This window comes from Pimephales promelas, chromosome 10 (assembly GCF_988280905.1).
Source record: "Pimephales promelas chromosome 10, fPimPro1.hap1.1, whole genome shotgun sequence".
Lineage (NCBI taxonomy): Eukaryota > Metazoa > Chordata > Actinopteri > Cypriniformes > Leuciscidae > Pimephales > Pimephales promelas.
In genome coordinates, this window is record NC_142778.1 from 23,324,094 (window position 1) to 23,351,731 (window position 27,638).

General features: G+C 41.9%; 1 protein-coding gene across 6 annotated transcripts in view; it reads left to right on the top strand.

Annotated features, from left to right (window-relative positions):
* The window catches only part of pclob (piccolo presynaptic cytomatrix protein b), a 103,198-nt gene that overhangs the window by 10,857 nt on the left and 64,703 nt on the right, over window positions 1–27,638 (top strand). For all 6 annotated transcript variants that reach the window (XM_089116330.1, XM_089116333.1, XM_089116334.1 and 3 more), the window contains exons 2-15: window positions 3,446–4,436; window positions 5,853–6,725; window positions 10,443–11,321; window positions 11,410–12,237; window positions 12,331–13,236; window positions 13,445–14,323; window positions 14,560–15,960; window positions 16,404–17,228; window positions 17,328–18,122; window positions 18,314–19,054; window positions 19,175–19,996; window positions 20,085–20,918; window positions 21,183–22,172; window positions 25,545–26,573. In XM_089116330.1, coding sequence (XP_088972456.1) covers window positions 3,552–4,436; window positions 5,853–6,725; window positions 10,443–11,321; window positions 11,410–12,237; window positions 12,331–13,236; window positions 13,445–14,323; window positions 14,560–15,960; window positions 16,404–17,228; window positions 17,328–18,122; window positions 18,314–19,054; window positions 19,175–19,996; window positions 20,085–20,918; window positions 21,183–22,172; window positions 25,545–26,573 — 12,687 coding nt within the window. In that variant the 5' untranslated portion in view covers window positions 3,446–3,551. The remainder of the gene's footprint in view (window positions 1–3,445; window positions 4,437–5,852; window positions 6,726–10,442; window positions 11,322–11,409; window positions 12,238–12,330; window positions 13,237–13,444; window positions 14,324–14,559; window positions 15,961–16,403; window positions 17,229–17,327; window positions 18,123–18,313; window positions 19,055–19,174; window positions 19,997–20,084; window positions 20,919–21,182; window positions 22,173–25,544; window positions 26,574–27,638) is intronic.

Consider the following 27,638-nt stretch of genomic DNA (forward strand, 5'->3'; position numbering starts at 1 on the left):
TACCAATGTTAGAAATGAGAATCACTAATATTATCATACTACCTCAACTAATGCACTGAAAAAGGCTAAGATAGTGAGCTAACACTAATTACACACTTTAATTACATGCTATTAAATATGTTACAATTTAAACGTAAATGCATTGTTCTAGAAGGGTGGCATCATCCCTTACATTTTACACGGCTACATTTACTCACATTGTAATGCTGATAATATAATTTGAAAGGACAATTGTGCATTAAATAGGGAAGTTATATCCAGGAAACTTTTACAAAAGAAACAAACACAATTTGTCTCTGAAGTCTCGGCGAAGCCGTTTTATCAGCAGCATCCACACAAAAAAAAGTTCAGCATGGAAAATGTTTTTGCGCAAGTGCACTTGCCAAATGAAGACGGATCGCATAATGGATCAATCAAAAAACGCTGTTTATTAACGAGCTGTGCTAATTTCTTATTAAGTAATGCATTTCAAGTTAACGACATGGTGCACTGATTCTGAATCTGGCGTCATGGCGAGCGCGAGATGCGGCAGTGCACAGATCGTGACGCGCATCTCTCCTGTGATTGTGAAGTAAATGGGAGCGGGAATTCACCGCATTATGAACTCGTCTCGCAATTCCCCCAACCTCAGACCAAATGTTAGGCCATGTAGACAGGCCAGCAAATATAAATATCATATTAAGCAGAAATGTGAAATGTACCTTAGCATATTAGAGGAAGACGCTGATATCTGGATTGAATTGATGCGTGATGAATGCACTTCCACCGCAGTCACGAGTAACAGCAGGAATAGGCGGTATGTTTTCTATGCTTAATTTGAATTGATGACAGTCACGAGACCGATTACTCGATCCAATCACGTTGATGGATAAAAATAAAATTAAAAAAAGCATGTAACGAGTAACGGCCACAAACAGAAGGAAAATAGCGGAGAAAAAGTACCGATAGCCTACATCACTTAAAATGTACTCAAGTAAAAGTAAAATTACACAATTTTAAACTTACTCAAAAAAGTACAATTTCTGAAAAAAACTACTTAATTACAGTAACGTGAGTATTTGTAATTCGTTACTTTACACCCCTGGGTGTGCCTCACCTCAGTAGTCGCAACAACAATAATCAGACACACCTGGATTAATCAGTTTGTCAATAATGGCAGACAGGAAACAAAGGAGCTGGCTGAAGTTCAGGAAGTAGTGCAGCTATAAAGCCAATTAGCCTACATTATAGAATTTTAAATAAAAATGTTTTTAATAAAAGTAACCTTATGGTTGCTATTATGCACTGTCAACATTCTTATCTGTTCAAACGCTATCAAACCCCTTACAGATGCCCCAATAAAACGTTAGCCGATTATTAGCGGATAGTTCTGTCAAAGACGAATGATTATGTCGCTTTAAATTCAATTTTCGCGAGGCGATGTATGCTGATCACCTGTCATGTGTGGCGCATGCGCAGAGGGGATGATTGTGAAAGCGGCTATGTCCTCAGTTCCTCGTAACCTCCATCCTAGACGCTGAGCAGCGAAGTCCGACTACCAAACAGCACTAGAGAGACAGAAATGGGAGAATAAATATAGGGATGCTCTCACGCTGCAGGTAGGATGCTGTTTGTACGACTTCAGCTGCCCGTTCAGATGAAAATAATCGTGTTTTTCCATGTGACCACGGTGGCAGTTTTGATGAAAGATGATTGTGAAGTGTGGTAGTAGTGTATTAGGCTACTTCTGGTCTGGAAATGCTTTCGGCTTAGATGCTCTGCAAGAAAGCGGTTTTAGTGATGAGGCTGGGAAATCCTCCCATCCTTGATCAAACTGCAGGGCTAGATCAAGGGCGAATGCATCATAATCAGGACAGTGAGGGAACCCTCCATTTCTCACCGTTTGGTCTTTTATTTCCTGTTTGAATGCATGTTATGAGGCGAGATCAGTGTGATTACTATACAGATCGTGACCGTCTGAGATTGATCATCTACCATCTACAATCTCATTGAATTACCAACCTATTCTATACCATAATATTTTTTGTCTATTGATGAAAAAAAAAAAAAAAAGAGGGAAAACATATACTTTTTTTAAATTTTATTTTTTAAATAAAAAACATCCAATCATTTAAATTTTGAAACATTAAGTTTTCTTTCACATAAGATTGCAAAACACCAATTTGTGTTTTACATATGCAGCGAAGGTTTTCCAACCCGGATATGCCGACGTATTATTTCTGTAGATGGGCTATAGATGTTGATTTTGAAGGAGCAGAAGCAGAGCAGAAAATGTCAATATATATTTGTAGGCTGTCTGAAGAGCACAATTTGACTACATAACATTAATATCAGGTTATCGATGTGATTGAACGTTGACGGCGCGCTCTTTACTGAAAAACAAATATGCGTTTGACAAACAAAATACACACAGAAAGCCCACTCTTTGACTATTTAAAGTTTCTCATCATCATGAATGTGTTAGCATCGAGTTACTGCTGTTGTGAATGGTATACCGTGTTGTATTTCACGCTAAAAGGCAGAGCAATGTGATGCACGCGCTGAGCGTAGAACGCGCTGTCCAAGGTGCTGAAGGGAAACGTCCAAACACCCAGTCAACTGCAGGGGAATGCAGTCTCACGCTTAACACGGAAAATCATAGATTTATTGCCGTTACTCATATTAATGCTACATTTTAAGCTGTAATACACATGTGGATGAACAACAGATGTAGTAAAATTGCCATTGCCAAATTGTCTTTAGAATTGTCACTGTAACTGCACTCGTATTTGCATGGGTTGTAATTCAACTTTAAATCAACTTATTCAACCTATTATTATTTGTATGCTACGGCCTATTATATGTTCCAGATATTGAATGCATTCTGGCATAATGCCATTCGGAAGACCACAGATTAATTATGGAAAAATGATCTTATGAATAATGAAAAAAAAAGCTGTATATCATGTAAAGGGTGACTGCATCATGATCAGGACAGTAAGGAAACTTCTGTCCATCACTATTTGCTTTGTTATACCATTTCAATAGATGTGAGTGGGATTAATGGAGATCGTGACTGTATACGATTGATCATCATCTACCACCACTACATGCTTGCTACCGATTATTGTAAAGTTCTTGACTGTTTTTGTTTGTTTGTTTAATCTTATTTTCTACTTTTGCGTTATAATTAGGGTTTTACCTGCTTTGAAGATGACTTACAGTAGCTAGACTTAGCTGAAATTCTTTTTTCTCCATTTTGCTTTAGGCAGAACATAAAATATTTCGAAGACATTTTTAATTGTAATTAAATCATTTTGTTTTTGGAGTCTGGAACTACTAATATTTGATTTGATAATGAATATGTTATTATGTGTCTGTGTTTGTGCATTAAAGGTATGTATGCATTAAAGACACAATAATGTGTGACTTCTCTATTTTCATTGTCCATTTTCTATTTCCTAAGGGCCACTGGAGGTAGATGTGAGGGATAATTGCAACTGGTGAGAGAAGCCCTCCACTGGGCCCCTCCATCCCAGCCCTCCCTTACACCAACATTCCCCACAGCCAGCATGTTCTCCTCCAACTTTCTGGGTGGGGGGAATCCTCTAAGTGCGATGTCCTCTGCTGTGAACAAGTTCAGTCTTTTTGGGGATGAGGCAACCGAGGAAAAGCAACAACAGCAGCCTCCAGGTCCTTCAAAGGAACAGCAGGGGAACGGCCAACCAGCCTCACAGGGACCTCAGAGGCAAAGTGGACAGCAGCTGCAGGGTGTGGGACGGGGAGCCCAAGGAGCTGGACGTGGTGGACCTCAACCACAAGGAGCTGGACGTGGTAGACCTCAACCACAAGGAGCTGGAAGTGGTGGACCTCAACCACAAGGAGCTGGACGTGGTGGACCTCAACCACAAGGAGCTGGAAGAGGTGGACCTCAACCACAAGGAGCTGGACGTGGTGGACCTCAACCACAAGGAGGTGGACGAGGTGGACCTCAACCACAAGGAGGTGGACGAGGTGGATCTCAACCACAAGGAACTGGACGTGGTGGACCTCAAGCACAAGGAGCTGGACGGGGAGGATCTCAACCACAAGGAGCTGGACGTGGTGGATCTCAACCACAAGGAGCTGGTAGAGGTCTCCCACAGCAGGGAGTGGGAAGGGGGGGATTGTCACAAGGAGCAGGTGGGGATGGATCTCCTAAGCAGGGTGTTGGGAAGGTTGGACCTCAACAACAAGGCCCAAGAGGACCCGGGTCTCATCCAGCAGGTGCACCTGGATCAAGGCCTCCTTCAGCAGAGCCTCAGGGGAAAGATGGTGCTGGGGTGAAATCCCTCTGTCCAGTCTGTAAAAATACAGAACTCAGTCTTAAGTCCAAGGATTCTCCCAACCATAACACCTGCACACAATGTAAATCGGTGGTCTGCAACATGTGTGGGTTCAGTCCTCCAGATGCAACTGTGAGTACAAATTCCTAAGCATGATACATAAAGCAGTGGTATTTGATATGCATGACTCTTTTTTGCGCTCGTTTTTTAATTAAAATAGAAAAAGAATCAAGATATTTTATTTAATAGTGTTATTTTATATAATCAAGATATTTTATGCAAATAGACCACTCTAGATTTACCCATCAGTTTGTACTATTAGGCGATGGTCACCATTATAATTCCAAGAGCACACTCTCTCTGAAGCATGCTTTATTGCAGGGGTTCCCAAACTTTTTCCATTCCAGGACCCACGTAGACAAGAATAATCTATCTCAAGACCCACCAAAATAATAGTAAAGCATGAATGTGAGGTGGGAGGTGTTAGTTCTCTCTAGAGTAGTTTTTTTTTTTTCCGCGTTATAGTATGACATATAAATTTAATTGCAATACAAACTCATGTTACATTGTCAAAAAGTTTGAAAATTAAAATAGTAACCTAATGGCTGTTGAACTAATGTGAAGAAAACTGATTAGTTTTTGTCTAAAATTAGTTTTTGTCTAAAAATTTAAAGAAATCAAACCAAAGGTTTATATAAACAAATATCAAAAAAATAAAAATAAAAATAATAGACTAATAATTTTTTTGACAGTATGCCCAGGACCTAGAATTTCAATAATAATAATTATGCTGTGAGTTTTGTTAAACTCATTGCGTTGTTCTTTCGTGTCCATGTGTATACATTTTAAATACTCTTTACATACTGTATATATTTTTCTTATGTGTTGGTAGGTATCAAAATGCATGCAAGGGAACACAGAACAACTCACTACTCTTATGACGAACATATCTCTGAAAGACAACAGCACAGTGTTGAGCAGACGACTTAATGCGTTATTAATGCGTTTCCCAAAAGCATCGTATGTCTAAGTAGATTGTAAAACCATTGCCACCAATGGTCTCTACAGTCAAGATGCTTCTGGGAAACGCAGCCCAGACCTGAAAGTTTATTCTCGTTAATATTGCGCACCAAACTGCTTAATGAACCGAAGCTGCTCTGAAACGGTGAAAATTGTTATCACAAAAAGTTGCACGTGTGCGTGCGCTTCATGAAACCACATGAAACACAATACTAACATATTTATCTAACTTTAAATCGCTCTAAGCAATATAGCGATTTCTATTTAACGTTGGTTCATCATGCAACCTGTTTGTATGCTTCACTCATGAAACGTAAATTCAGCTCCAGCCAAAGTATTGATTGCGCGAGCCACCTCTTCCCAATCTGCGACCCACAAATGAGTCGCGACCCACAGTTTGAAAACACCTGCTTTATTGTACTTTGATGGATGCTGATGATTTTTTATAATACCTTTGTTGATTTGAATTTTTGTTCAGTTAAAAACTAACGATTGTATAACAGACATTTGTATCCTCAATGTACGCAGGTTAAGGAGTGGCTTTGCCTGAATTGCCAGATGCAGAGAGCTCTGGGAGGGGCAGAAAGTGTTGAACCTCCAACGCTAAAAGCCCAGCCACAGTCCAAGGTCTCCGTTCCATCACAGAACCCCGCAAAGAAAGACACACCTCATGGTAAGCAGATGCCTCCATCTGCCAGCCAGCCAACCAAACCAACAGACGGCCAGAAACCGTCAAGCCAGTCTAAAACAAGTGCAGCTCATCCATCGCCGCAGACGTCACAACAAAAGCTTCTTCCACAGCAGGCAACAAAAGATGCTCCTCCTGCCAAAAGTGAGCCACCATCAAAGACTGAGCCCCCTAAAAAAGAAGAAGAGTCCAGTTTCTTTGGCTTTGGTTTTGGTGGCGCTCGGTCCCGCTCTCCCTCTCCACAGCCTGGTGCCTCTACTGTTTCTGGGAAGGTTCTAGGCTTCGGTTCTTCGTTCCTTAGTTCTGCATCCAATTTGATTTCGGCTGTCCAGGATGAGCCCTCGACAACTCCACCAACCTCTCGAAAGGGTTCTGCCGTTTCCCAAACTTCTGCCAAGACCACCACACCCCCTCCTACCAAAAAAGATTCAGAGGGCTCTAAGGGCTCCCCCAATGTTCCTAAATCACAGACACTGGAAGGAAAAAAGCAACAGCAACAAAATAAGCCCCAAGACACTCAAAAACCAACGACAAAGGAATCCTCATCTGCTCAGGCTACTAAAATAGATCAGAGCCCGAAACTTCTTCCCAAAGCCTGTCCACTCTGCAAGGCAGGCCTGAGAAGAGATCCTCCCAACTATAGTACTTGCACTGAATGCAAGGCCACTGTGTGCAATCAGTGTGGATTTAATCCTGTGCCTCATCAAACGGAGGTAAGAAACAGATGAATGTATTTTCTTGCAGTAGGTTCACATTATGGTTTGTGCAATGAACTGTGGGCAGGGAATGTCAAGAGCAATTTCAGAGGACATGTTCTGGGTGATTCCAGTGATTCTGTTGTAAAAGATGGATGTATTTTCTAGTCTCTTTGGTTTGTGTGGAAGCAGTCTTGTGGAAGGCAGAACGAAAATGGCTTTGAGAGAGACAACATGTGCCTTGATTCTCAATTGATTCAGACTACTCCCATTCTAAACTTACAAAAAATAAAGTGCTTGCCCTCTCAAGGCAGAAAAGAAAACATCAATGTGCATATTCACATTGTTTCCTCCTTTTTTTAAGTTATGCTTTAAAGTGATTTTTACAGATCCATTAAGGTTTTGGGTGATAAGTAGATGTTAATCATTGCTTTGTGACTCGTGTTATGAGGTTTAATGATCTATCTGGGTCAAACATTGCAGTTAGTGGCTTTTCTATTTTAAATGCAAACGTTCCACGCAGTGTGTTGCTTTCAGCCACTTTCCATATCCAGCATAGTCAAGACTGCTTGGGGAGATAGGTTCAGGATGATCTCATGGGCTTTATTGTTGTCTGTTTTGATCCAAGTGGATATATAATTCTCCTTTTGCATCAGACTTTAGTAGATCTACTGTGTCATTCTAAACGCAACTGTCTATCATGTCTTTTATTTTGAAGTTTAAGTTAAGTCTTTTATTTAGAAAACCTTTTGCCAATGTTTGTGGTTTCCCTTTAATTATTTATTTATTTAGTGTTCAAATATAGATGGTCCGAGTAATTGCCATGTGTCATTATGTGCCATTTTATTTGATTTCACTTTATTTTAATGGTCCCTTTAACACATTCCGTTGACTATAATTAACGTTGCTCCTAACTCTCAATAGTAAGTGTTAGTAGAGTGTTAGAGTGTTAGTTGAGTATTAATAGACTGGTAGGGTTAGGGTTAGATTAAGTTGACAGTTGTCAGTAGAGTGTCTGTTGGAAAACCATCATGATAAAGTGTTTGCAAATATTAAGCAGAAAGGCTACTTACACTCTAATGACAGTTAGTTGACATATAGTTGCAATGTTACTTAACAGCATGTTCAAAAGCGTCCATCAAAATAAAGTGTTACCTAAAATTATTTTTTTAAACCACTCATTAAATGTCCCTACGGCCAGACTGGTTTCATCACTAAAATAGGTGTCCTCAGAAAATATATTTGTGACTGTCGTAAGAAATTTATTATTTTATTTTTTTATATTAATCATAAAAACTAGCTAGCTAATCAGAAGCACTCTGGGTTTGGTTGAAGTTAGCCAACACATCTGATATCACTTTCATCACATTTTTAACATTTTGTTACATTTTACCCTTTTTATCCTGAATGTTGGCATGTCATACTGAAAATTATTATGGTTTGTTAAGGTACAAATTTCATTTTTACAAATATCATAAATGTCAGTTTGTAGCAGAAATAATGATTGTGTAGATTTGACAAAACACAGACTAACTTTTTTATCATCTTTGGCCATCAGGTTTTATATGAAGGGAATAGTAGTCAAGGCCAGGGATGTATCATGTGCTTAGTCTTAGCAGTGAATCTGCTGTAATAATATATGTTCCCTAGAGAACCCGTATCACCTCTATTGTCATCATCTGGAATACCAGACTGGCCCCTAAATGGTCATTTCATATTTTAAGATGTGTTGAGCAAAAAAACAAACAAAAAAAACAAACTATTGATTCTGTAGTTAAACATTCAGACTTTACTTGCTGCCTGGCAAGGAGACTCCAAGGCTATTGGGTCACATGGACCAGCTGTGTGACGAAAAAACAACAGGCAAAGGATCAATGGGCTCAAAGATAAAATCTAAGACTTTTCCAAGAGAGTTAAAACAACACAGAGATGAGGTGTAGATTACAGGCATCTGACTCTATTGTGCTCAGTGTCAAGCACAGTTTGTTGGAATGAGATAATAGTGAAAATAATATCTCTACAATATGAAGGTCACCTTCATTCATGGCCACAACTGTGTGTTTGGTGTTTTATCATGAAACATTCAAACCTGGGAATTGCCTTAAGTCTAGAGAATGAGCAAATTCAACACATCTGTGTATATTTTTAGTCAATGCTAAAATTGTCTAAACGATTTAGTTTCCTTATTCCTAAAAAAAAGAGTGCTACTGGCTTTCTCCAGAGATTAAATGTAGGCTTCAGGGTGAGCTGTATGCTTGAAGTGTGCATGCAGCACAAATATTGCTATACAGAGGGAAATTAATTTAACCCTCAGCTCACACTCTAAGAATGTACAGGGATATTTACAGTTTGATTTCACCAGCATCACACAACACCGTCACTGCCTGCTGCAGTGCAAATTTAAAACATTTCTGTAATATTTTACTTGTAATATTTTGTGTGTGTGTGCAGTATATGTACATATATATGCTCATGTAAACAATCCTACTGTGGGTTTTAGTAATGAATGTTTGTTGTTTATTTTTTATTTGTAACACAAAAGAGCCCATCCACTAAATATTTCAAATAATTTTTATTTGTAGCCAAATGGAACTTTGAAGATCTTCAGAGGACTGCTCTGAAATGAAAATGTTTGTTTCAGCATTCTAGTTTACTGTAAAATACCCTTTTAGGTCATATCAACTGCACTGTAGACTTCTAAAACATCCATTTTTAGAATAATAAAATATTTACATGTGTCTTAAGGCTGGCTTGAGGTGAACATACTCTAGTTTCATCTTCTAGCTTACTGGGAATGTATTTATAAAAGTAGTCATGTAGGCCTCTAGCAGAATATGCATTTTCAGTATACTTTACAGTTGTCTGTAATGTGTAGGAGTAATCCAAGATCATGAAACTTTAGAGTTGTTAAAGTAAGGGCTGGTCTGACATGAACATAATCAAATTTAATCTTGTTAGAAAGAATTCTTAAGAAGTCAAATACTTTGAAACATTCTTTCTAAAAGCCACCAGAGCAAAATTCTGTATATATGAATGTCATGATCTGTTCTAATATTCAGATATTAATAATCAAATTCAAACTGGTCGGCATTCAGAAATGTCTATTAAAAGACGATATTTTATTAATTGCAACAATAGCCGTGTTCCCATTACAGACTTGCGCTAAATTTTTGCGATATTTTCTACAAAATCACACTGTTTCAATTAACCAATGTTATGGGACTAAACATAATTTTTTAGATAAGTCATTCCAAAAATCATGGCAACGGATGTTGGTAGGTTTACGTATAAATTGTTGGAGACGTAGGTATGTTATCCAAGCATTCATGTCATTCATTTTTGGTTTTTGCGAAATATGGGAGTTTTTGTTAAATTGACATGTTTCCATTGGGTGTTTTTTCAATTCGCAATTTCAATTCGCACACTTTGAAGGGTAATGGAAACACAGCTATTAAAATAAATTAATAGACATTTGCAGACCAATTTTCTCTTTTTATTATAAAAACAACTTAAAAGACCAAAAAAAAGTGAGAGAGAGAGAGAGAAAGAATACAGTATATCACCAATGTTTGAGTCTCTGATGTTTTTACATATTTTTTTTAAAGCAATAAGTAGTAATGTTTGTGGTCAACTTAAACCAATCCTGCAAAATCTTTTTTTTTTTCTCATTTGTTTTGAATGTTACAAAAAAGAAGCAATGTGAAAAAAATGACTCATAATAGATTTTTTTTGCAGGCAAAAGAATGGCTTTGCTTAAACTGCCAGACACAGAGAGCGCTGAAAGGAATAGAGCCTCCAGGACAACCCACTGTAAATCCTAGCAAATCTCTAAAAATGGATTCTACTCATGGTCTTTTAGAGAAACAGTCCAATACTTTGCCAACAAAGGCTGGTCATGCCAACCAACCTGTTGCTCAGAAAAAGGAGATGCATGAACAACAGACTAGTGCAGAAGGAGCAAAGCAAGCTCCCTCCCCTAAACTTTTACCGCAGCCAACAGCAAAAAATGCTCCCTCATCTCCCATGTCTAAAGCAGCACCAAAGGCTGAGACTGAGCAAGAACAGTCAGGATTTTTCAGCTTAGGCTTTGGTGGAGCCCGGTCACGATCACCATCCCCTCAGCCTGCTGTTTCCGCCATGTCTGGTAAGGTCCTAGGATTTGGGTCCTCATTTCTGAGCTCAGCATCTAGTCTTATATCATCATCAAGTGCATCAGCAGATGAACCATCTACGACACCACCAACTAATCCCCAAGCATCTTCAGTCTCTCAAACTTCTCCCAAGACCACTACTCCACCAACGTCTTTGAAAGGCTCCACAACATCACAAGGGGCTGCAATATCAGAGAAAGGAAAGGCTAATGAATCAGTTCATAAAGAAGAGAAAAAGACAGAGCCAACTGCTGACCAAAACAACAAAGCACCAATATCTAAAAAATCTGAACCTTCTTCACAGATGCCAAAAACAGTCAAAGGCCCGCAACCCCCACCCAAATCGTGCCCGCTCTGCAAGGTAGAAATAAAAAAGGACCTAGTCAACTACAGCACCTGTACTGAGTGCAAAAACACTGTGTGTAATCTCTGTGGATTCAACCCAACACCCCACCAAACAGAGGTATCAATATGTTGTCTTTTAATACCTTTGAAAAGTTTTGGAATGTTGCATGTGTACATGAGTTAACCAATTTGTCTTATTTATTCAGTTGAAAGAGTGGCTTTGTCTAAACTGTCAGACACAAAGAGCTCTCAAAGGAATGGAGCCACCTGGACCTCCAAAGTTAGAGTCCACAGAACATCCCAACACAAACTTTGTTTCTCAACCCCTGGCTTCACCCTCAATCCAAAAGAAAGGTGCTTCTGAATTGAACAAGTTTGACAAGAAAACTGACCCTGCTCAGAAATCATCACAGGACCAACAAAACAAGGCTCTGAATGGTACTCTGCCAATCCAAAAAGCCCAGCAGCAAGAAAATAAAGCCAAATCTGAAGTTCCTGCCAAAACAGCAAAGGAAGAATCTGGATTTTTTGGTTTTGGAGGTGTTAGGTCAAGGTCTCCATCTCCTCAGCCTGCTGTGTCTGCTGTTTCTGGGAAGGTTCTTGGCTTTGGCTCATCCTTTCTCAGCTCAGCATCTAATTTAATATCTTCAGCTGTGCAAGATGAGACATCTACAACACCACCAACTTCCCGCAAAGCTTCAACAGTTTCCCAGAGCTCAACACCACCCACGTCTCGAAAGAGCCCTGCTGGTCCACAGACCACAAACACAGGGGACATAAAACAACCTACCACACAAAAACAAGACACAAATATATCTGAGTCACTTAATCTAGCCAGCAAATCTTCTGTTAAATCAAAACCAGACCAATCAGTGTCTGTAGAAGTTGATAAAACTCCCTTGCCACTTCCCAAAATCTGTCCACTTTGCAAGGCAGATATTACCAGTGATCCTCCTAACTTCAGCACCTGCACTGATTGCAAAAACGTTGTGTGTAACCGTTGTGGATTTAACCCAGTGCCTCTTCAAAATGAGGTAAGATGAGATGTTTCTTTTACTCTTTTGGTCATATTTATTTTTATTGAAGAACAGTAGTGTTGATTTGTGGTTGTGATTTTGGCCATGCAGGTGAAGGAATGGCTTTGTTTGAGTTGCCATATAAAGAGAACACATGGGCCTTCAACTCTAAATCCCCAGGTACAGGCTAATACTAACTCGCATCAAGACAAAACAGCTCCATATCAGCCTCATCAAGTAGAAAGTAGAACTGAGGACAAGATAAAAACAGTACTTGGAAAATCCACTTCTACATCTGCAACACAAGATCCTCCAAAGGAAAAAACACCCACACAAAATGAAACTCTAAAACCTCAACAGCCAAAAGATGGTACTGGTTTAGCCAAATCGGAAACTACAACAAAAAAAGATTCTTCTAAAGAAGATACTGGTTTCTTTGGCTTTGGTTTTAGTAGTGCTCGATCTCGATCCCCTTCGCCTCAACCTGTTGTAACTGAGAAGGTTCTAGGCTTTGGTTCGTCCTTTCTCAGCTCAGCATCTAATCTTATATCTTCAGTAGTTCAGGATGAATCCTCCACAACACCACCAACACCTCGTAAAGGTTCAACAATATCCCAGACCTCTGTGAAGTCTTTGACTCCACCCGTCTCTCGTAAGGGTTCGTCAGTTACACAGACCTCTCTCAAAACCACATCTGCTGTTGAAACAGCGTCTTCATCTCGCAAGGAATCTTCAGCATCTCAGGACTCAACAAAAATGCAGGCTGGGGAAAGTAAACCTCTTTCTCAAAAGCAACTGGAAGACAAGAAGTCCCTGCAACCTCAACCTTTCAAAGCACCATCTACACCTCCATCAAAGCCTCAACAAGCTAATAAGTCCTCTCAGTCTCATCCTAAAGAATGCCCACTTTGCAAAGTGGAGCTCAAGAAAGATCCTCCTAATTTCAACACCTGCACTGATTGCAAGAGCATTGTATGCACATTATGTGGGTTTAATCCCATGCCTCATCAAACCGAGGTAAGATTAGAATTTGCTTAATGAGCTGTGGGCTCTACTGTATTAACCTTTAATAGAAAATTTCTTTGACAATATTATCATTCCCCAGCTAGTTCACCGACATTGTAATGCAAATATTTGTATTCAAAGTCAAATCTGTGTTTCTTAGTATTTGCTGTGTGAAAATAATTTTGTCTTGAGTTTCTCAGCCTCTCTCATTTGTTGGCAGGCAAAGGAGTGGGTTTGCTTGACCTGTCAAGTGCAGCGGGCATCAATGCCTTCCAATGCAGAGCAAGCTCAAGCTAAGAAAGTCGACCAAGTGCCAAAGGAGCAGCAAGATGTTCTAGAATCCATGCAGAAGAAACAAAACGCAGAGGAAGCCACCAATACTGGTCAAAAAATAGCTGTAGTTGGGGGAAAGAAGCCCACTGATGTTTTACCACAACAGCTAAATGAACCTAAGACCTCACAGCTCATGAAATTGGACGATTCTCAAGAAAAACAAACCAAACTACAACCAAAGGCTCAACCTCATCAAGAGGAGTCTGGATTTTTTGGTTTTGGCTTTGGTGGGGCCCGATCCAGGCCTCCTTCACCTCAGCCTGCCGTTTCTGCTGTGCCTGGGAAAGTTTTAGGCTTTGGTTCATCCTTCCTTAGCACAGCCTCAAATCTGTTATCATCAGCTGTTCAAGATGAACCTTCCACAACACCACCAACCTCCCGCAAAGGTTCATCAGTTTCAGAAACCACAGCTCCCCCCTCCCCCCGTAAAGGCTCTCAGTCATTGTCCAACAGCAGCACTTCATCTAGCTTACAAAAAGGTTCTGAGACCATGCAAGGTTCTCCGAAAGCCTTAAGTAGTAAAGATACTAAACATTCAATTGGACAGAAACAAGAGCAGACAGCGTTACTTCAAAAGGCCGAGGAGTCATCAAATAAAGTGAAAGAGGATAAATCAGAGACACCAAAGGATTTATCCAAGCCTCTTCCCAAGGTCTGCCCACTTTGCAAGGTGGAGCTCAGGAAAGATCAATGCAACAGCTGCACTGAATGCAAAAATATTGTATGTAACTTGTGTGGGTTCAACCCCATTCCCCATCAAAACGAGGTGAGTAAATACTACTGTTGTGTTGAAAATGTCTTTAAAACAATATGTTAGTTTGTTAAATTCAACATGATATGGAGGTGCATTGACATGCATTAAGGGAATGAATAGTGTAAATTTTGAGTTAACACTGACTTAAATGAAAATCTATCATTATAATATTGGCATCATAATGCAGTTTTTGCATAAACAGTTTCATGTTGCAAAATTATTAATACATTATTCTTTACAAACTACAGGTGATGTGGCTGTGTTTGGCATGTCAAATGCAGAAAGCACCAGAACCTCCTCCTGTGCAGCTTCAGTCACATGCTAAGGAATTTGAACCAGTTAGAATGGATATTCCCACTTCAGATGCTTCACAGAAAAAGCCACATCCTCCAGCAGATACAGTTCAAAAGGATAAGAAACCAGAATTAGCAGGGAAACAAGACAATAAGCAAACTTCAAAAGAAACAGAACAACCCAGCCAAGAAACAAAAAGAAAGCAACAGCATACTGCAGAAGTTACAAATTCAGAATCTCAAAAAATAGATCCGCAACAAGACAAATCTGGATTATTTGGATTTGGTTTTGGTGGAGCTAGATCTCGATCCCCTTCTCCTCAGCCTTCTGTCTCCGCTGTCTCAGGGAAGGTTCTAGGATTTGGTTCCTCCTTCTTAAGCTCAGCATCTAATTTAATCTCAACCGCTGTTCAAGATGAATCCTTCACATCACCGTCTAGTTCTCGCAAAGCTTCAACAGCTTCTCAAATTTCTGATAAGACACCATTAACCTCTCGCAAAGGTTCTGCAGTTTCTCAAATGTTCAGTAAAATGAATACCAGTCCACCTTCCTCACGAAAGGGGTCTGAAGCTGCTGAAAGCTCTAAAAACAATCTTGACAATACAGATGGGAAAAAAAATAAGGTTGTAGAGAAAGGTGAAGAAGCCACTAAAGGAGCTACACCACAGCAACAAGAACAAGGAGAGATGGAAGATGAAGCTGTATCTGTGTCCTCTGAAGTGTCTAGAGTTAGATCTCAATCTCCTATACTTCCACCTGCTGCATCTGCTGTCTCTGGGAAGGTCCTAGGATTTGGTTCCTCCTTTTTTAGCTCAGCAAGTAATCTGATTTCATCAGCTCTAGACGAGCCTTCAACAACACCACCCACTTCTCGCAAAGGTTCCACAGCTTCCCAGCTATCTGCTAAGACTACAACACCACCTTCTTCTCGTAAAAGCTCATCTGTTTCCCAGACTTCAGACAAGAACATCACTTCACCTTCCTCACGAAAGGGCTCTGAAGTTTCTCTGACATCTCTCAAGACCAGCAAACTTACCACTTCCCAAAAAGTATCTGATGCCTCTCCTAAAATGCATCATTCAGATGACAAAAAAGTTAATCCTGAAAATATAGAAGATCACAAAACAGATGAGAAATCTATGGTCAGTCTAGCACAGTCAACAACTGTATCAGTAACAAAAGAAACAGCTGTAACTGAAACAACAAGCACAGAGTCCACTAAATCACTTCCCAAAGCCTGTCCTCTCTGTACGGTCGATTTGCAGAAGGAGCCTCCCAATTATGATACCTGCACCGCGTGCAAAAACACAGTGTGTAATCTATGTGGCTTTAACCCTATGCCGCACGAGACAGAGGTAAGCAGCCATTTTTACATTGAAAAACATAAAAAACACCTTATGCACATTATTAGAATTATTATTTTATTGGTACTTAAGTAGTATTTGGGTATTTGACATTATGGGCACCAGCATTTATAACCTCATATTACCTTAAAGATATGGGTAAATATAGGTATATAGTACATACAGTAATATTTTTGTCACACCCCAATTTTTTTTAAAAGTTTCTAAAACTTAATATACATTTCATTTATAATACATATCAATATATGGTTACATGTGTATTGTCAATTTTTTTTATATATGGTAACATAATATAGTTTTGTATATTAATTAGATGCATGTTTATTTTTTGCATTCTAGTTCTTATCATTGTGATAAAATGACCACAGTGCTTGTGGATATGCTGATGTTTAAGCCTCCTCAATCTTAAACTGACTACTAAAATGTTGTTTCAGAAAAAGGAGTGGCTATGTCTGAACTGCCAGATGCAAAGAGCGCAAGCTGAGGCTCACAAAGTACCTCCACCAGTATCACCACTAAAAAAAGTGACACCAGCTCCTGTTCCTCCACAGAAGAAGCCACTTCATGACTCCATAGATGCCACTGAAAAAGAAAAGACTGGTCTATCTGCAGGAACAACACCAGGGTCTACTAAGGAAAGTTCAGTTCCATCAACACAGAATCCACCTCAGCAGCAGGACATCAAAAGCCCAGTACAGCCAGCACAGAAGGACGATGATGTATTCACAAAATCTACTGCACTGACAAAGACTGCATCCACAAAAGAAGAGAGTGGCTTTTTTGGTTTTGGACGCTCTAGATCACCATCTCCCCAACCTTCTGCTCCTAGTGTTTCTGGAAAGGTATTTGGATTTGGTTCTTCCCTCTTGAGTTCAGCTTCTAATCTTATATCCTCTTCTGTACAAGATGAAACATCCACACCTTTTGCAACACAGGGGGTTTCAGCAGCTTCTCAAACTCCTGTGAAGACTACATTAACACCAGCTACTTCTCAGAAAGGATCAGCTGATTTGTCACCTAAACATGTAGCTAAATCTGTGGAAGAGAAGCAGAAAGGCCAGAAACCAGAAGATAAAATGACAAAAGTTCAGGAAAAAGCTGTAATGAAAAAGAATAACGACAAATCAGAGCCTCCGAAAACTTGTCCACTTTGTAAGACAGAAATAATTAAGAATCCAGCAAGTTACAACACTTGTACTAATTGCAAGAGCACTGTGTGTAATCTCTGTGGATTCAACCCAATGCCACACCAATCCGAGGTGAGAAAAACTTTACAGATTTGTATGTATGTATGCATGTATGTAGTGGTCTTTATTTCTCACAGTATTGTATTGTTACCTTTTATCATCACCCTACAGGTGAAGGAGTGGCTGTGTTTGAACTGCCAGATGCAGAAAACTCCCGAAAGTTCAGTTGTGCAACCTGGACCACAGACTACTAAATTACTTCCAACTGCATCACCACAAAAACAAAGCATTCCGGGTGTTGTTGCAGAGGATCAGAAACTTAATGCTTCTGGGAAACACGACAACCAGAATCTGTCAGATTCAAAACAACCTACATTAGAATATCAAATGCAGAAAAGTGATATCCTTCCTGCCAAATCTGATCAACCATCGAAATCTGAACCTCCTAAACAGGATTCCGATTTCTTCAGCTTCGGTTTTGGTGGTTCTCATTCAAGGTCACCATCTCCTCAGCCCACTGTGTCTGCCGTCTCTGGGAAAGTTCTAGGCTTCGGCTCATCATTCCTTAGCTCAGCATCCAATCTGATATCCTCAGCTGTCCAGGATGAACCTTCTAAAACTCCACCAACATCTCGCAAAGGGTCTACAGTTTCCCAGACTTCACACAAGACCACACCAACACCCCCCACTTCTCGAAAAGGATCAGTAGCTCCCCAGAATACTAAACTAAACCCACCTGCAGTGGAATCAAAGCCAACCTCTACACCAAACAAAGAACAGGAAAAGCCACCAGATGCTCAAACATCCAAACCTCTACAAGTTCAAGTAAAAGAGGAGCCTCCAAAAATCTGTCCACTCTGCAAAGAGACCCTCAAGAAGGACCCACAGAACTACAGCTCTTGCACGTCTTGCAAGAACATTGTTTGCAATCTTTGTGGATTCAATCCAAATCCACATCGAACTGAAGTAAGTCTGTTTATATTTATTACATGTAAAGGCTCTCGTTTTGGACAAAAAAAAATATTGTGTACATATTTCGTAATTTAAGAGACAGAGATAAAGGTAAACATATGGTTACAACTTTATTAGATCAAAGGTGCTACAAATACAGTACTTGTGTGACTCTTTTTGAGCGTAAACTTTCTCATGATTTACAGGTAGAAGAGTGGCTGTGTTTGACCTGCCAGATGCAGAGAACTGCAGGACCTCCCACTGGTCAGCCACAACCACAATCTAAAAAAACTATTCCACAAGCATTTCCACAAAAAGAAGCAACTTCAGTCTCACCTTCTCCAGAGAAGAAGTCAAGCGTTATAGCTGAGGCAGGCAAGAAAGAGTTTGCTTCTTCCAATTCTGCTTTACCACCCAAAGATGAACAGATTAAAGAAGAGTCAAGTTTCTTTGGCTTTGGTTTTGGCGGTGCTCGTTCCCGGTCTCCTTCTCCTCAAACTGCTGTCTCTGATAAGGTTTTTGGTTTTGGGTCCTCCTTCCTCAGCTCAGCATCTAACCTGATCTCTTCGGCTGGCCAGGATGCATCCTCCTCTAAAACTCCACCAACATCTCGCAAGGGATCTACAATTTCCCAGACTTCAAATAAGACTACACCAACACCACCCACTTCTCGGAAGGGATCAGTTGCTCCTCAGGAAGCTAAACAAAAACTACCAGAAAATGAATCAAAGCCAGCTGCTATATCAATTCAAGAACAAAAGCCAGTAGAGAAGACCCCAGATCCTCAACTGGCCAAGCCTCCACATGCTCCAGAGGAGTTTTCAAAAAATTGTCCACTTTGCAAAGAAACCCTTAGGAAGGACCCACAGAACTATAACTCATGTAGTTCTTGCAAGAAATTTGTTTGTAATCTCTGTGGATTCAATCCCAATCCACATCAAACCGAGGTACCATTTCAATGTATTTTGCAATTATATGTTATTATAATGCAACTAGGAATTCATTTGTATAGGTTTTGACTTGAATTATGTTTAATGGTTTAATTCCCTTTTTAAAATAATCAACAGGTGAAGGAGTGGCTATGCTTGAACTGCCAGGTAAACAGAACTTCAGGACCCTCTCCTTCTCAGCCACAATCACAATCTAACAAAATACAACCAGCATCTCCACAAAAGAAAGTGACCCCAGATCAACCTTCTCCAGAAAATAAGCAGAGTGATCTTACCAAGCAGGACAAGAAACCTACAGCAGAAGCTAAACAACCTACAATTACTCCTGAATCAAATGCTCAAAAGTCTAAAGGTGATGAATCTCCTTCCAAACCTGCTCTGTCATATAAAGTTGAAGAGAATAAGAAAGAGTCTGGTTTCTTTGGCTTTGGAGGTGCTCAATCTCGGCCACCTTCTCCTCAATCTGCTGTCTCTGATAAAGTTCTGGGTTTTGGGTCCTCCTTCCTCAGTTCAGCATCTAATCTGATATCTTCAGCCGTTAAGGATGAGTCGTCCACCAAAACTCCACCAAGTTCTCGTAAGGGATCCACTGTGTCCCAAAGTTCTATTAAGACAACACCAACACCTCCAATTTCTAGAAAAGGTTCAGAAGCTTCACAAGCCTCACAAAAAAATAAACTGGCAGAAGAGGCCAAACGTACTGCTGTACAGACACAGGATGAAAAAATGAAGACAGTGGAGAATAAACCACAAGATGAAATGTCCAAAGAAGCAGTCACTAATGTGAAGATTAACGAACCAGCCCTGGAGCTTCCAAAAGCCTGTCCACTCTGTAAAGTGGACTTAAAGAGGGATCCTCCAAATTATAACACCTGCACTGAATGCAAGAACACGGTGTGCAATCTTTGTGGATTTAATCCCATGCCACATCAAAATGAGGTAAGGGTACTTTTTTTTCTGCATGAGTTGGACATTCATCAGTTATTGCATTAATTTCTCCTAAATTTTCCCAATTATTATCCTACAGGTTAAGGAATGGCTGTGTTTGAACTGCCAGGAAAAGAAAGCACAAGGATTCTCCTCTACCCAACCACAGCCCCAGGTTAGCAAAGCATCTCAACCAACAATGCCGGAAAAAAAGGAGGCTATCATACCTACTCCAATGTCAGTTTCTCCACAAAATACGCTAGATGTCATTGAGAAGAAAATGACATCAATTGCTACAGAGAATCAAGAGAACAAACCAATAGAATCTGCAACACAACCAACTGAAATGCCAAAACTTGATCCTTCTACTACAAAATCTGCTGTACCACAGAAACCAGAACCTTCTAAAGAGGACACAGGTTTCTTTAGTTTTGGTTTTGGTGCTCGATCTGAATCCCCTCAGCCATCTGGTACTGTTGTCCCTGGGAAGGTTCTGGGCTTTGGATCCTCCTTTTTGAACTCTGCATCTAATCTAATCTCCTCAGCTGTTCAAGATGAGTCCTCAAAAATGCCACCAACTACACAAAAGGCTTCAACATCTGAAACATCTGCAAAGACTGCACTACCACCCACTTATTTAAAGGGATCTATAACTTCTGAAAAAGTTCCACCTAATGTTGACTCAAAAGCACCTGTAACAGAAAAACCAAAGGAGGAAAAAACAGATGAGAAGCAGGTGCAACCGGCTACAGCAGAACCTGAAGCTTTGGTAGTAGCAGCTGTAGCTCCTAATGCAGAGACCAAAACATGTCCTCTTTGCAAAGTGGATCTTAATGTTGGTTCACAGGACACCCCTAACTACAATGCCTGCACTGAGTGCAAGAACTTAGTTTGTAACCTCTGTGGATTCAACCCAACTCCCCATCAAACAGAGGTAAGAGAATACTACTATTGGTAACTACATTTAATCATTTAGCAGACAATTTGATCAAAAACTACTTAAAAATAAGGAGAGCATAGAAGCAATTAATCTAACTGTTGATAACACTGTTTTAATGAAGCAAATGTGTTGTTTACTTACCTATTATAGAGTGCGGTTTTGTTTAGTGGTTTCAAAGAAAAATCAATATCATGTAAATGTTCCATCCATGTCATGGAAGACATAATTCAAGAAATCATTTTTAATCTCTTATTCCAGGCCAATGAATGGCTGTGTCTTAACTGCCAGACACAGCGAGCGTTAAAAGGAATGGAACCACAAGAACCTTATAAAATAAAGACCAATGAACAACTTGACAATGTCTATACCACAGCACTGCATCCAAGACCAGAAAGTACAGTTGCTGAAACCCAGAAGAAAGAGATTCAAGCTGTGGCCATCCCTGACAAAACTAAAAGCTCTGTTTCAGTGAATGTCCAAAAGAAAGAATCACCAAAACTACCAGAGAGTAACATAAAGGCACAACCTGCATCCTCTCAGAAAGAAGAAACATCAGATCCAAAGAAAGATAAAGAGACTGACACACTGTTAAAAGAGTCTGACAAGTCTCCCAAAAAATCTGATCCAGAACCACCAAAACAGGAACAGAGTTTCTTTGGTTTTGGATTTGGTGGTCCTAAGGTACAACCTGCTTCCAGTAAGCCATCTGAGTCAACCACTGGGAAACTGGGTTTTGGTGGTCTGACAGAAACAGCTAGATCTCGCTCACCTTCTCCACAGTCTGTTTCTGCTGTGTCTGGGAGAGTTCTGGGATTTGGATCCTCTATATTCAGCTCAGCTTCTAATTTGATTAGCTCTGCTGTTCAGGATGAGCCTTCCACAACACCACCAACTTCTCGAAAAGGATCCATAGCTTCCCAGATGTCTGCTAGGTCTACTCCACCCTCATCGCGCAAAGGATCTGCAGTCGCACAAGACACTAGTAAAATTTCACCTGTTGGAGACACTAAACCACATGCAGCACAAGATGCAGTAAAAACAGTGGAGAAGAAACCAGAAACTAAGCAAGTCACAGCACCCAAATCACCCCAAAAACCTGATCCTAAAGAAGTCAAGACCAATTGCCCATTATGCAAAGTGGAACTCAACATTGGTTCTGAGGATGCCAAGAATTTTAACACATGCACTGAATGCAAGACAACAGTATGCAGCCAATGTGGATTTAATCCACTGCCTAATCAAACAGAGGTAAGACATTTGACCTCTACCTTTTAACATTCCATTCTTGTTGTTATTTACTCCAACAATCAGTAAATATTAACAGTGAGGCTGTATAATTTGGATTGTCATCATATTACAAAATTTTTTTTGAAAAATCAAAAAACAAAAATTAAATGTAAGATATAACTACTTATTGCATTTTATTAGAAGTACCAAAATTAGGAAAAAAACTGACATTGCAATATATATCTGTCACGGTCTGTCGTCCTCACCTGTTTTGTCCCGTCATCTGCACCACACTTCCCCGGATCCTTTTGTTCCTCTCCCGGACTCACTTCCCCAATCAGCCACCTGTTCCTCGTCCTGTCATGATCATTTTCACCTGTGTTCACCCCAATCAACCCTGATTCCTCTGTGTATTTAGTTTCCTCTGTTTCATTCTGTCCTTGTCGGTCAATGTTTAATGTTGCGTTGTGAAACCCCGTCTTCCTGCCTGTATTTTGGAAATAAATGTCTGTTTATCGAGTTTTGGACTCAGCCTGTCCTTCTACCTGAACCCGCACCGTGACAGATTGACCGACCCAAAAGAAAAAAAAGAAGAAGAAAAATGGACATTCCCGCCGTGGCTCTCCTTTGCCTTGATCAAGAAGACCGTTCCCTGGAATCCCATACTAGGGATTTTCTGGAGTTGGCGTGCCTCACTCACTATTCTGACCGCTCGCTGAGTGAGTTCTACATCGCCAGCCTCAGCGAGCGGTCCCGGGCACGCCTCCCAGGGAACGGTCCAGAAGATTTCGCCGCCTGTGTAGAGTGGGTGCTGGTGTGCTGTGAGTCTCCATTCACGGTGGAGGAAGTCACCAGCACCCCTCCAAAGCTCGAGCTCTCCTCTCCGCTGGTTCCGCCCAGCCTCGCCGAGCCCGAGATTTCTTCGCTGGTTCCGTCCAGCCCCGTCCAGCCAGCCCCAGAGACCGTCCAGCCAGAGCCCGAGACCGTCCAGCCAGAGCCAGAGCCCGAGACCGTCCAGCCAGAGCCAGAGCCCGAGACCGTCCAGCCAGAGCCAGAGCCCGAGACCGTCCAGCCAGAGCCAGAGCCCGAGACCGTCCAGCCTGAGCCAGAGCCCGAGACCGTCCAGCCAGAGCCAGAGCCCGAGACCGTCCAGCCAGAGCCAGAGCCCGAGACCGTCCAGCCAGAGCCAGAGCCCGAGACCGTCCAGCCAGAGCCAGAGCCCGAGACCGTCCAGCCGGAGCCCGAGACCGTCCAGCCAGAGCCCGAGACCAGGATCCCACCCAGCCTCCCTCTCCCGCCTCCTCTCATCTGTCCTCCCTCTGCTCTCCTGCCCTTCAGCTCCCCTGACCCAGCCTGGTCCGTGGATCCCCGGTCTTCGCTTCACACCTCCTCCATCTGGACACTTCCTCGGCCCCCGGTCCCATTGGCTCCCCCGTGGCTCCTACCTCCCTCAGCTCCTCCATGGTCCCACAGTCCACCAGCTCGGCCAGGCTCCCTCGTCCCTCCAGATTCCCTACGCTCCCTCGTCATCCTCCCTTCACCTTTGGACTTCCTTCCCTTGGCTCCGCCCCGTCATGTCACCCCCCCGGTTCAGTTGGACTCCTCACTCCCTCCAGTCACCCGTCAGCCCTCACGCCCTCTGACCTCACCGTGTCCCTCTGTGCCCCTGTCATCACTTCTGTCACCTGAGCCTGCGGTGTCACCATGGTCCCTCGGTCCCTCCTCAGCACCACATGTCGTCAGTCACTCAGCTTCACCCTGGTCTCCCCTCCCATCCGCTCCGCCCCTGTCAGTCGGCCCCCTGGTGTTGTCAGCCCCACTACCATCGGCTCCACCAGGGGTCCTCCCTCCAGCTGCTCCGCCCTGGTCTCGCCCTCATCATGCTCCGCCCCGGTCTCGCCTTCAGCCTGCTCCGCCCCGGTCTCGCCTTCAGCCTGCTCCGCCCTGGTCTCACCCTCAGCCTGCTCCGCCCTGGTCTCGCCTTCAGCCTGCTCCGCCCTGGTCTCACCCTCAGCCTGCTCCGCCCCGGTCTCGCCTTCAGCCTGCTCCGCCCTGGTCTCACCCTCAGCCTGCTCCGCCCTGGTCTCGCCCTCAGCCTGCTCCGCCCTGGTCTCGCCCTCAGCCTGCTCCGCCCTGGCCACGCCCTCAGCCTGCTCCGCCCTGGCCACGCCCTCAGCCTGCTCCGCCCTGGCCACGCCCTCAGCCTGCTCCGCCCTGGCCACGCCCTCAGCCTGCTCCGCCCTGGCCACGCCCCGCTCAGCCCCCAGTTCGTCCCCCCGCCTTCCTCTGTTCTGCGGCGTGAGGTCACGCCTTCCGGGAGGGGGGAGTAATGTCACGGTCTGTCGTCCTCACCTGTTTTGTCCCGTCATCTGCACCACACTTCCCCGGATCCTTTTGTTCCTCTCCCGGACTCACTTCCCCAATCAGCCACCTGTTCCTCGTCCTGTCATGATCATTTTCACCTGTGTTCACCCCAATCAACCCTGATTCCTCTGTGTATTTAGTTTCCTCTGTTTCATTCTGTCCTTGTCGGTCAATGTTTAATGTTGCGTTGTGAAACCCCGTCTTCCTGCCTGTATTTTGGAAATAAATGTCTGTTTATCGAGTTTTGGACTCAGCCTGTCCTTCTACCTGAACCCGCACCGTGACAATATCAAAGAAAAACTAAATATCGCAATGTATCAAATTCACCAGATGATTTGAATAGCAGTGTGTCTTGAGGCAGTTGGTTTGCGTTGGAACCAACTTGATTCTATTTAACCCTGGTGCGTTTGCGTGCATCTTACTCAATCGCAAACGTGCACGGCGCATGATGGAAAACCGAACGCGGGTCAATATATTGTTTTTTTTATTAATTTGGTGCTATTTTGCGTGGCTGAGTGAACACCACTGATTTACTGTGTGTGTGTCGCATAAGGTGGCTTTTTGCTGTTTGTAAACAAATTATTTTAAGGAATCCAAGATAAATCATCAACCATCATCCCTTACATGTATTTTATTTAACTAAATACACCATAATCAGCTAAAACGCATGTCCAGGGTACTTTATTTCCTCAACAGGCGCTCACCCGAGTCCCTGTTACTTTACACGCGGCACGGTTCGAGTGCAACCAAACTCAGACCACCTCCTCCAATTAGTCTCGGGTTCGGTACCCTAGTGCGCACCCAGGTGTGCATGACAGCGTTCACATTAGCAATTTTTCATTCAAACCATGCCCCGTTCCAAACTAAACTGTCAGTGTGAAAGCAACCTTAAATGAAGTGGTTATTTATTTTATTGTATAAGTGTATGAAGCAGCTGTTTTCAGTAGTTATTAGGTTTTCTAGATAGAAAACTAACATTAGAGTAGAGCGTGTGTCTTATTGCCATTGACTGTCCTATAATTATTGCAGGTTGAGGAATGGCTCTGCCTAAGTTGCCAGGTACAACGGGCGCAGGCAGGAATAAATACGTCTGAAAGTCCTATAGTGATACCTCAGCCAGTTCCCTTAGTGATGGACAACCAAACTCATTCCAAAGTTGACAAGGTAGCTACAGCACCAGTTAAGAAACCTGATGAGAAGCCCACCACAGCCGCAGCTGAAAAGAAAGCAGCTCCCGCTCAGGGAATAAAGAAAGAGATCTCAATTCCAGGCCCTCAACAAAAAACAGACACTGATGTCAAGACCACTGATATAATCATCCCTAGAAAAGAACCTCAAAATCAAAGTAATAATCAACCAGAACCTGTGAAAACAGAACAACAGCCACTCAAAGATACAACCACTCCTGTAAAATCTGCTCCACCCACCGAGGTCAAACCCCCCAAACAGGAATCAAATTTCTTTGGTTTTGGATTAGGTGGTCCTAAAGTACAACCTGCTTCCAGTAAGCCATCTGAGTCAACCACTGGGAAACTCTTTGGCTTTGGTGGTCTGACAGAAACAGCTAGATCTCGCTCACCTTCTCCACAGTCTGTTTCTGCTGTGTCTGGGAGAGTTCTGGGATTTGGATCCTCTATATTCAGCTCAGCTTCTAATTTGATTAGCTCTGCTGTTCAGGATGAGCCTTCCACAACACCACCAACTTCTCGAAAAGGATCCATAGCTTCCCAGATGTCTGCTAGGTCTACTCCACCCTCATCTCGCAAAGGATCTGCAGTCATTCAAGACACTAGTAAAATTCCACCTGTTGGAGACACTAAAACACATGCAGCACAAGATGCAGTAAAAACAGTGGAGAAGAAACCAGAAACGAAGCAAGTCACAGCACCCAAATCACCCCAAAAACCTGATCCTAAAGAAGTCAAGACCAATTGCCCATTATGCAAAGTGGAACTCAACATTGGTTCTGAGGATGCCAAGAATTTTAACACATGCACTGAATGCAAGATAACAGTATGCAGCCAATGTGGATTTAATCCACTGCCTAATCAAACAGAGGTAAGACATTTAACATCTACTTTTTAACATGTTTAGGATCCATGTTCCATTTCTTGTTGTTATTTACTCCAACAATCAGTAAATATTTACAGTGAGCCTGTATAATTTGTATTGTCATCATATTACAAAAAACTGGCTAACTCAAAAACTGGCATTCTGAAAAATCAAAAAAACAAAAATTAAATGTAAGATATAACAACTTACTGCATTTTATTAGAATTACCAAATTAGGAAAAAAAAAAAAAACTTGCATTGCGATTTTTTTTTTTTTTTTTTTTTTTTTTTGCGATATACAGTATATTGCAATGTAAAATCAATTTCACCAGATGATTTGAATAGCAGTGTGTCTTGAGGCAGTTGGTTTGTCTAATTATATAAAATACAAATAAGTTTAACTACAGTATTTGACCCTCACTGGCTTTTTTCTTTGAATTTTACTTAAATGATATGTAAAGTAAGGGTAGAGAAAAACTGTCACACAGTCAATCTTAGGGGGCCTTCACACTGGGCTCATTTGCTGCTGTCTAAGCCAGAGTGCAATTGTTCCCAGTACCCCCCGCAGCGTTGGTCTGGTTTCACATTTAACTTGATTCTATTGAACCCTGCTGCGTTTGCGTGCATCTTACTCCATCGCAAACATGCACGGCGCATGATGGAAAACAGAACGTGGGTCAATATATTGTTTTTTATTAATTTGGTGCTATTTTGCGTGGCTGAGTGAACACCACTGATTTACTGTGTGTGTGTCGCATAAGGTGGCATTTTGCTGTTTGTAAACAGATTCTTTTAAGGAGACAGTAGATTTCCATTTTTTTTTTTGCCCTGATTCCATGTGCTTTGCGCGAATACACTGCAGGCTCACTCTCGCTCGAATCCAAGGTAAATCATCAACCATCATCCCTTACATGTGTTTTATTTAACTAAATAAAACATGATCAGCAAAAACACATGTCCAGGGTACTTTATTTCCTGAACAAGCGCGCACCAGAGTCCCTGTTACTTTATGCGCGGCACGGTTTGAGTGCAACCAAACTCAGACCACCTTCTCCAATTAGTATCGGGTTC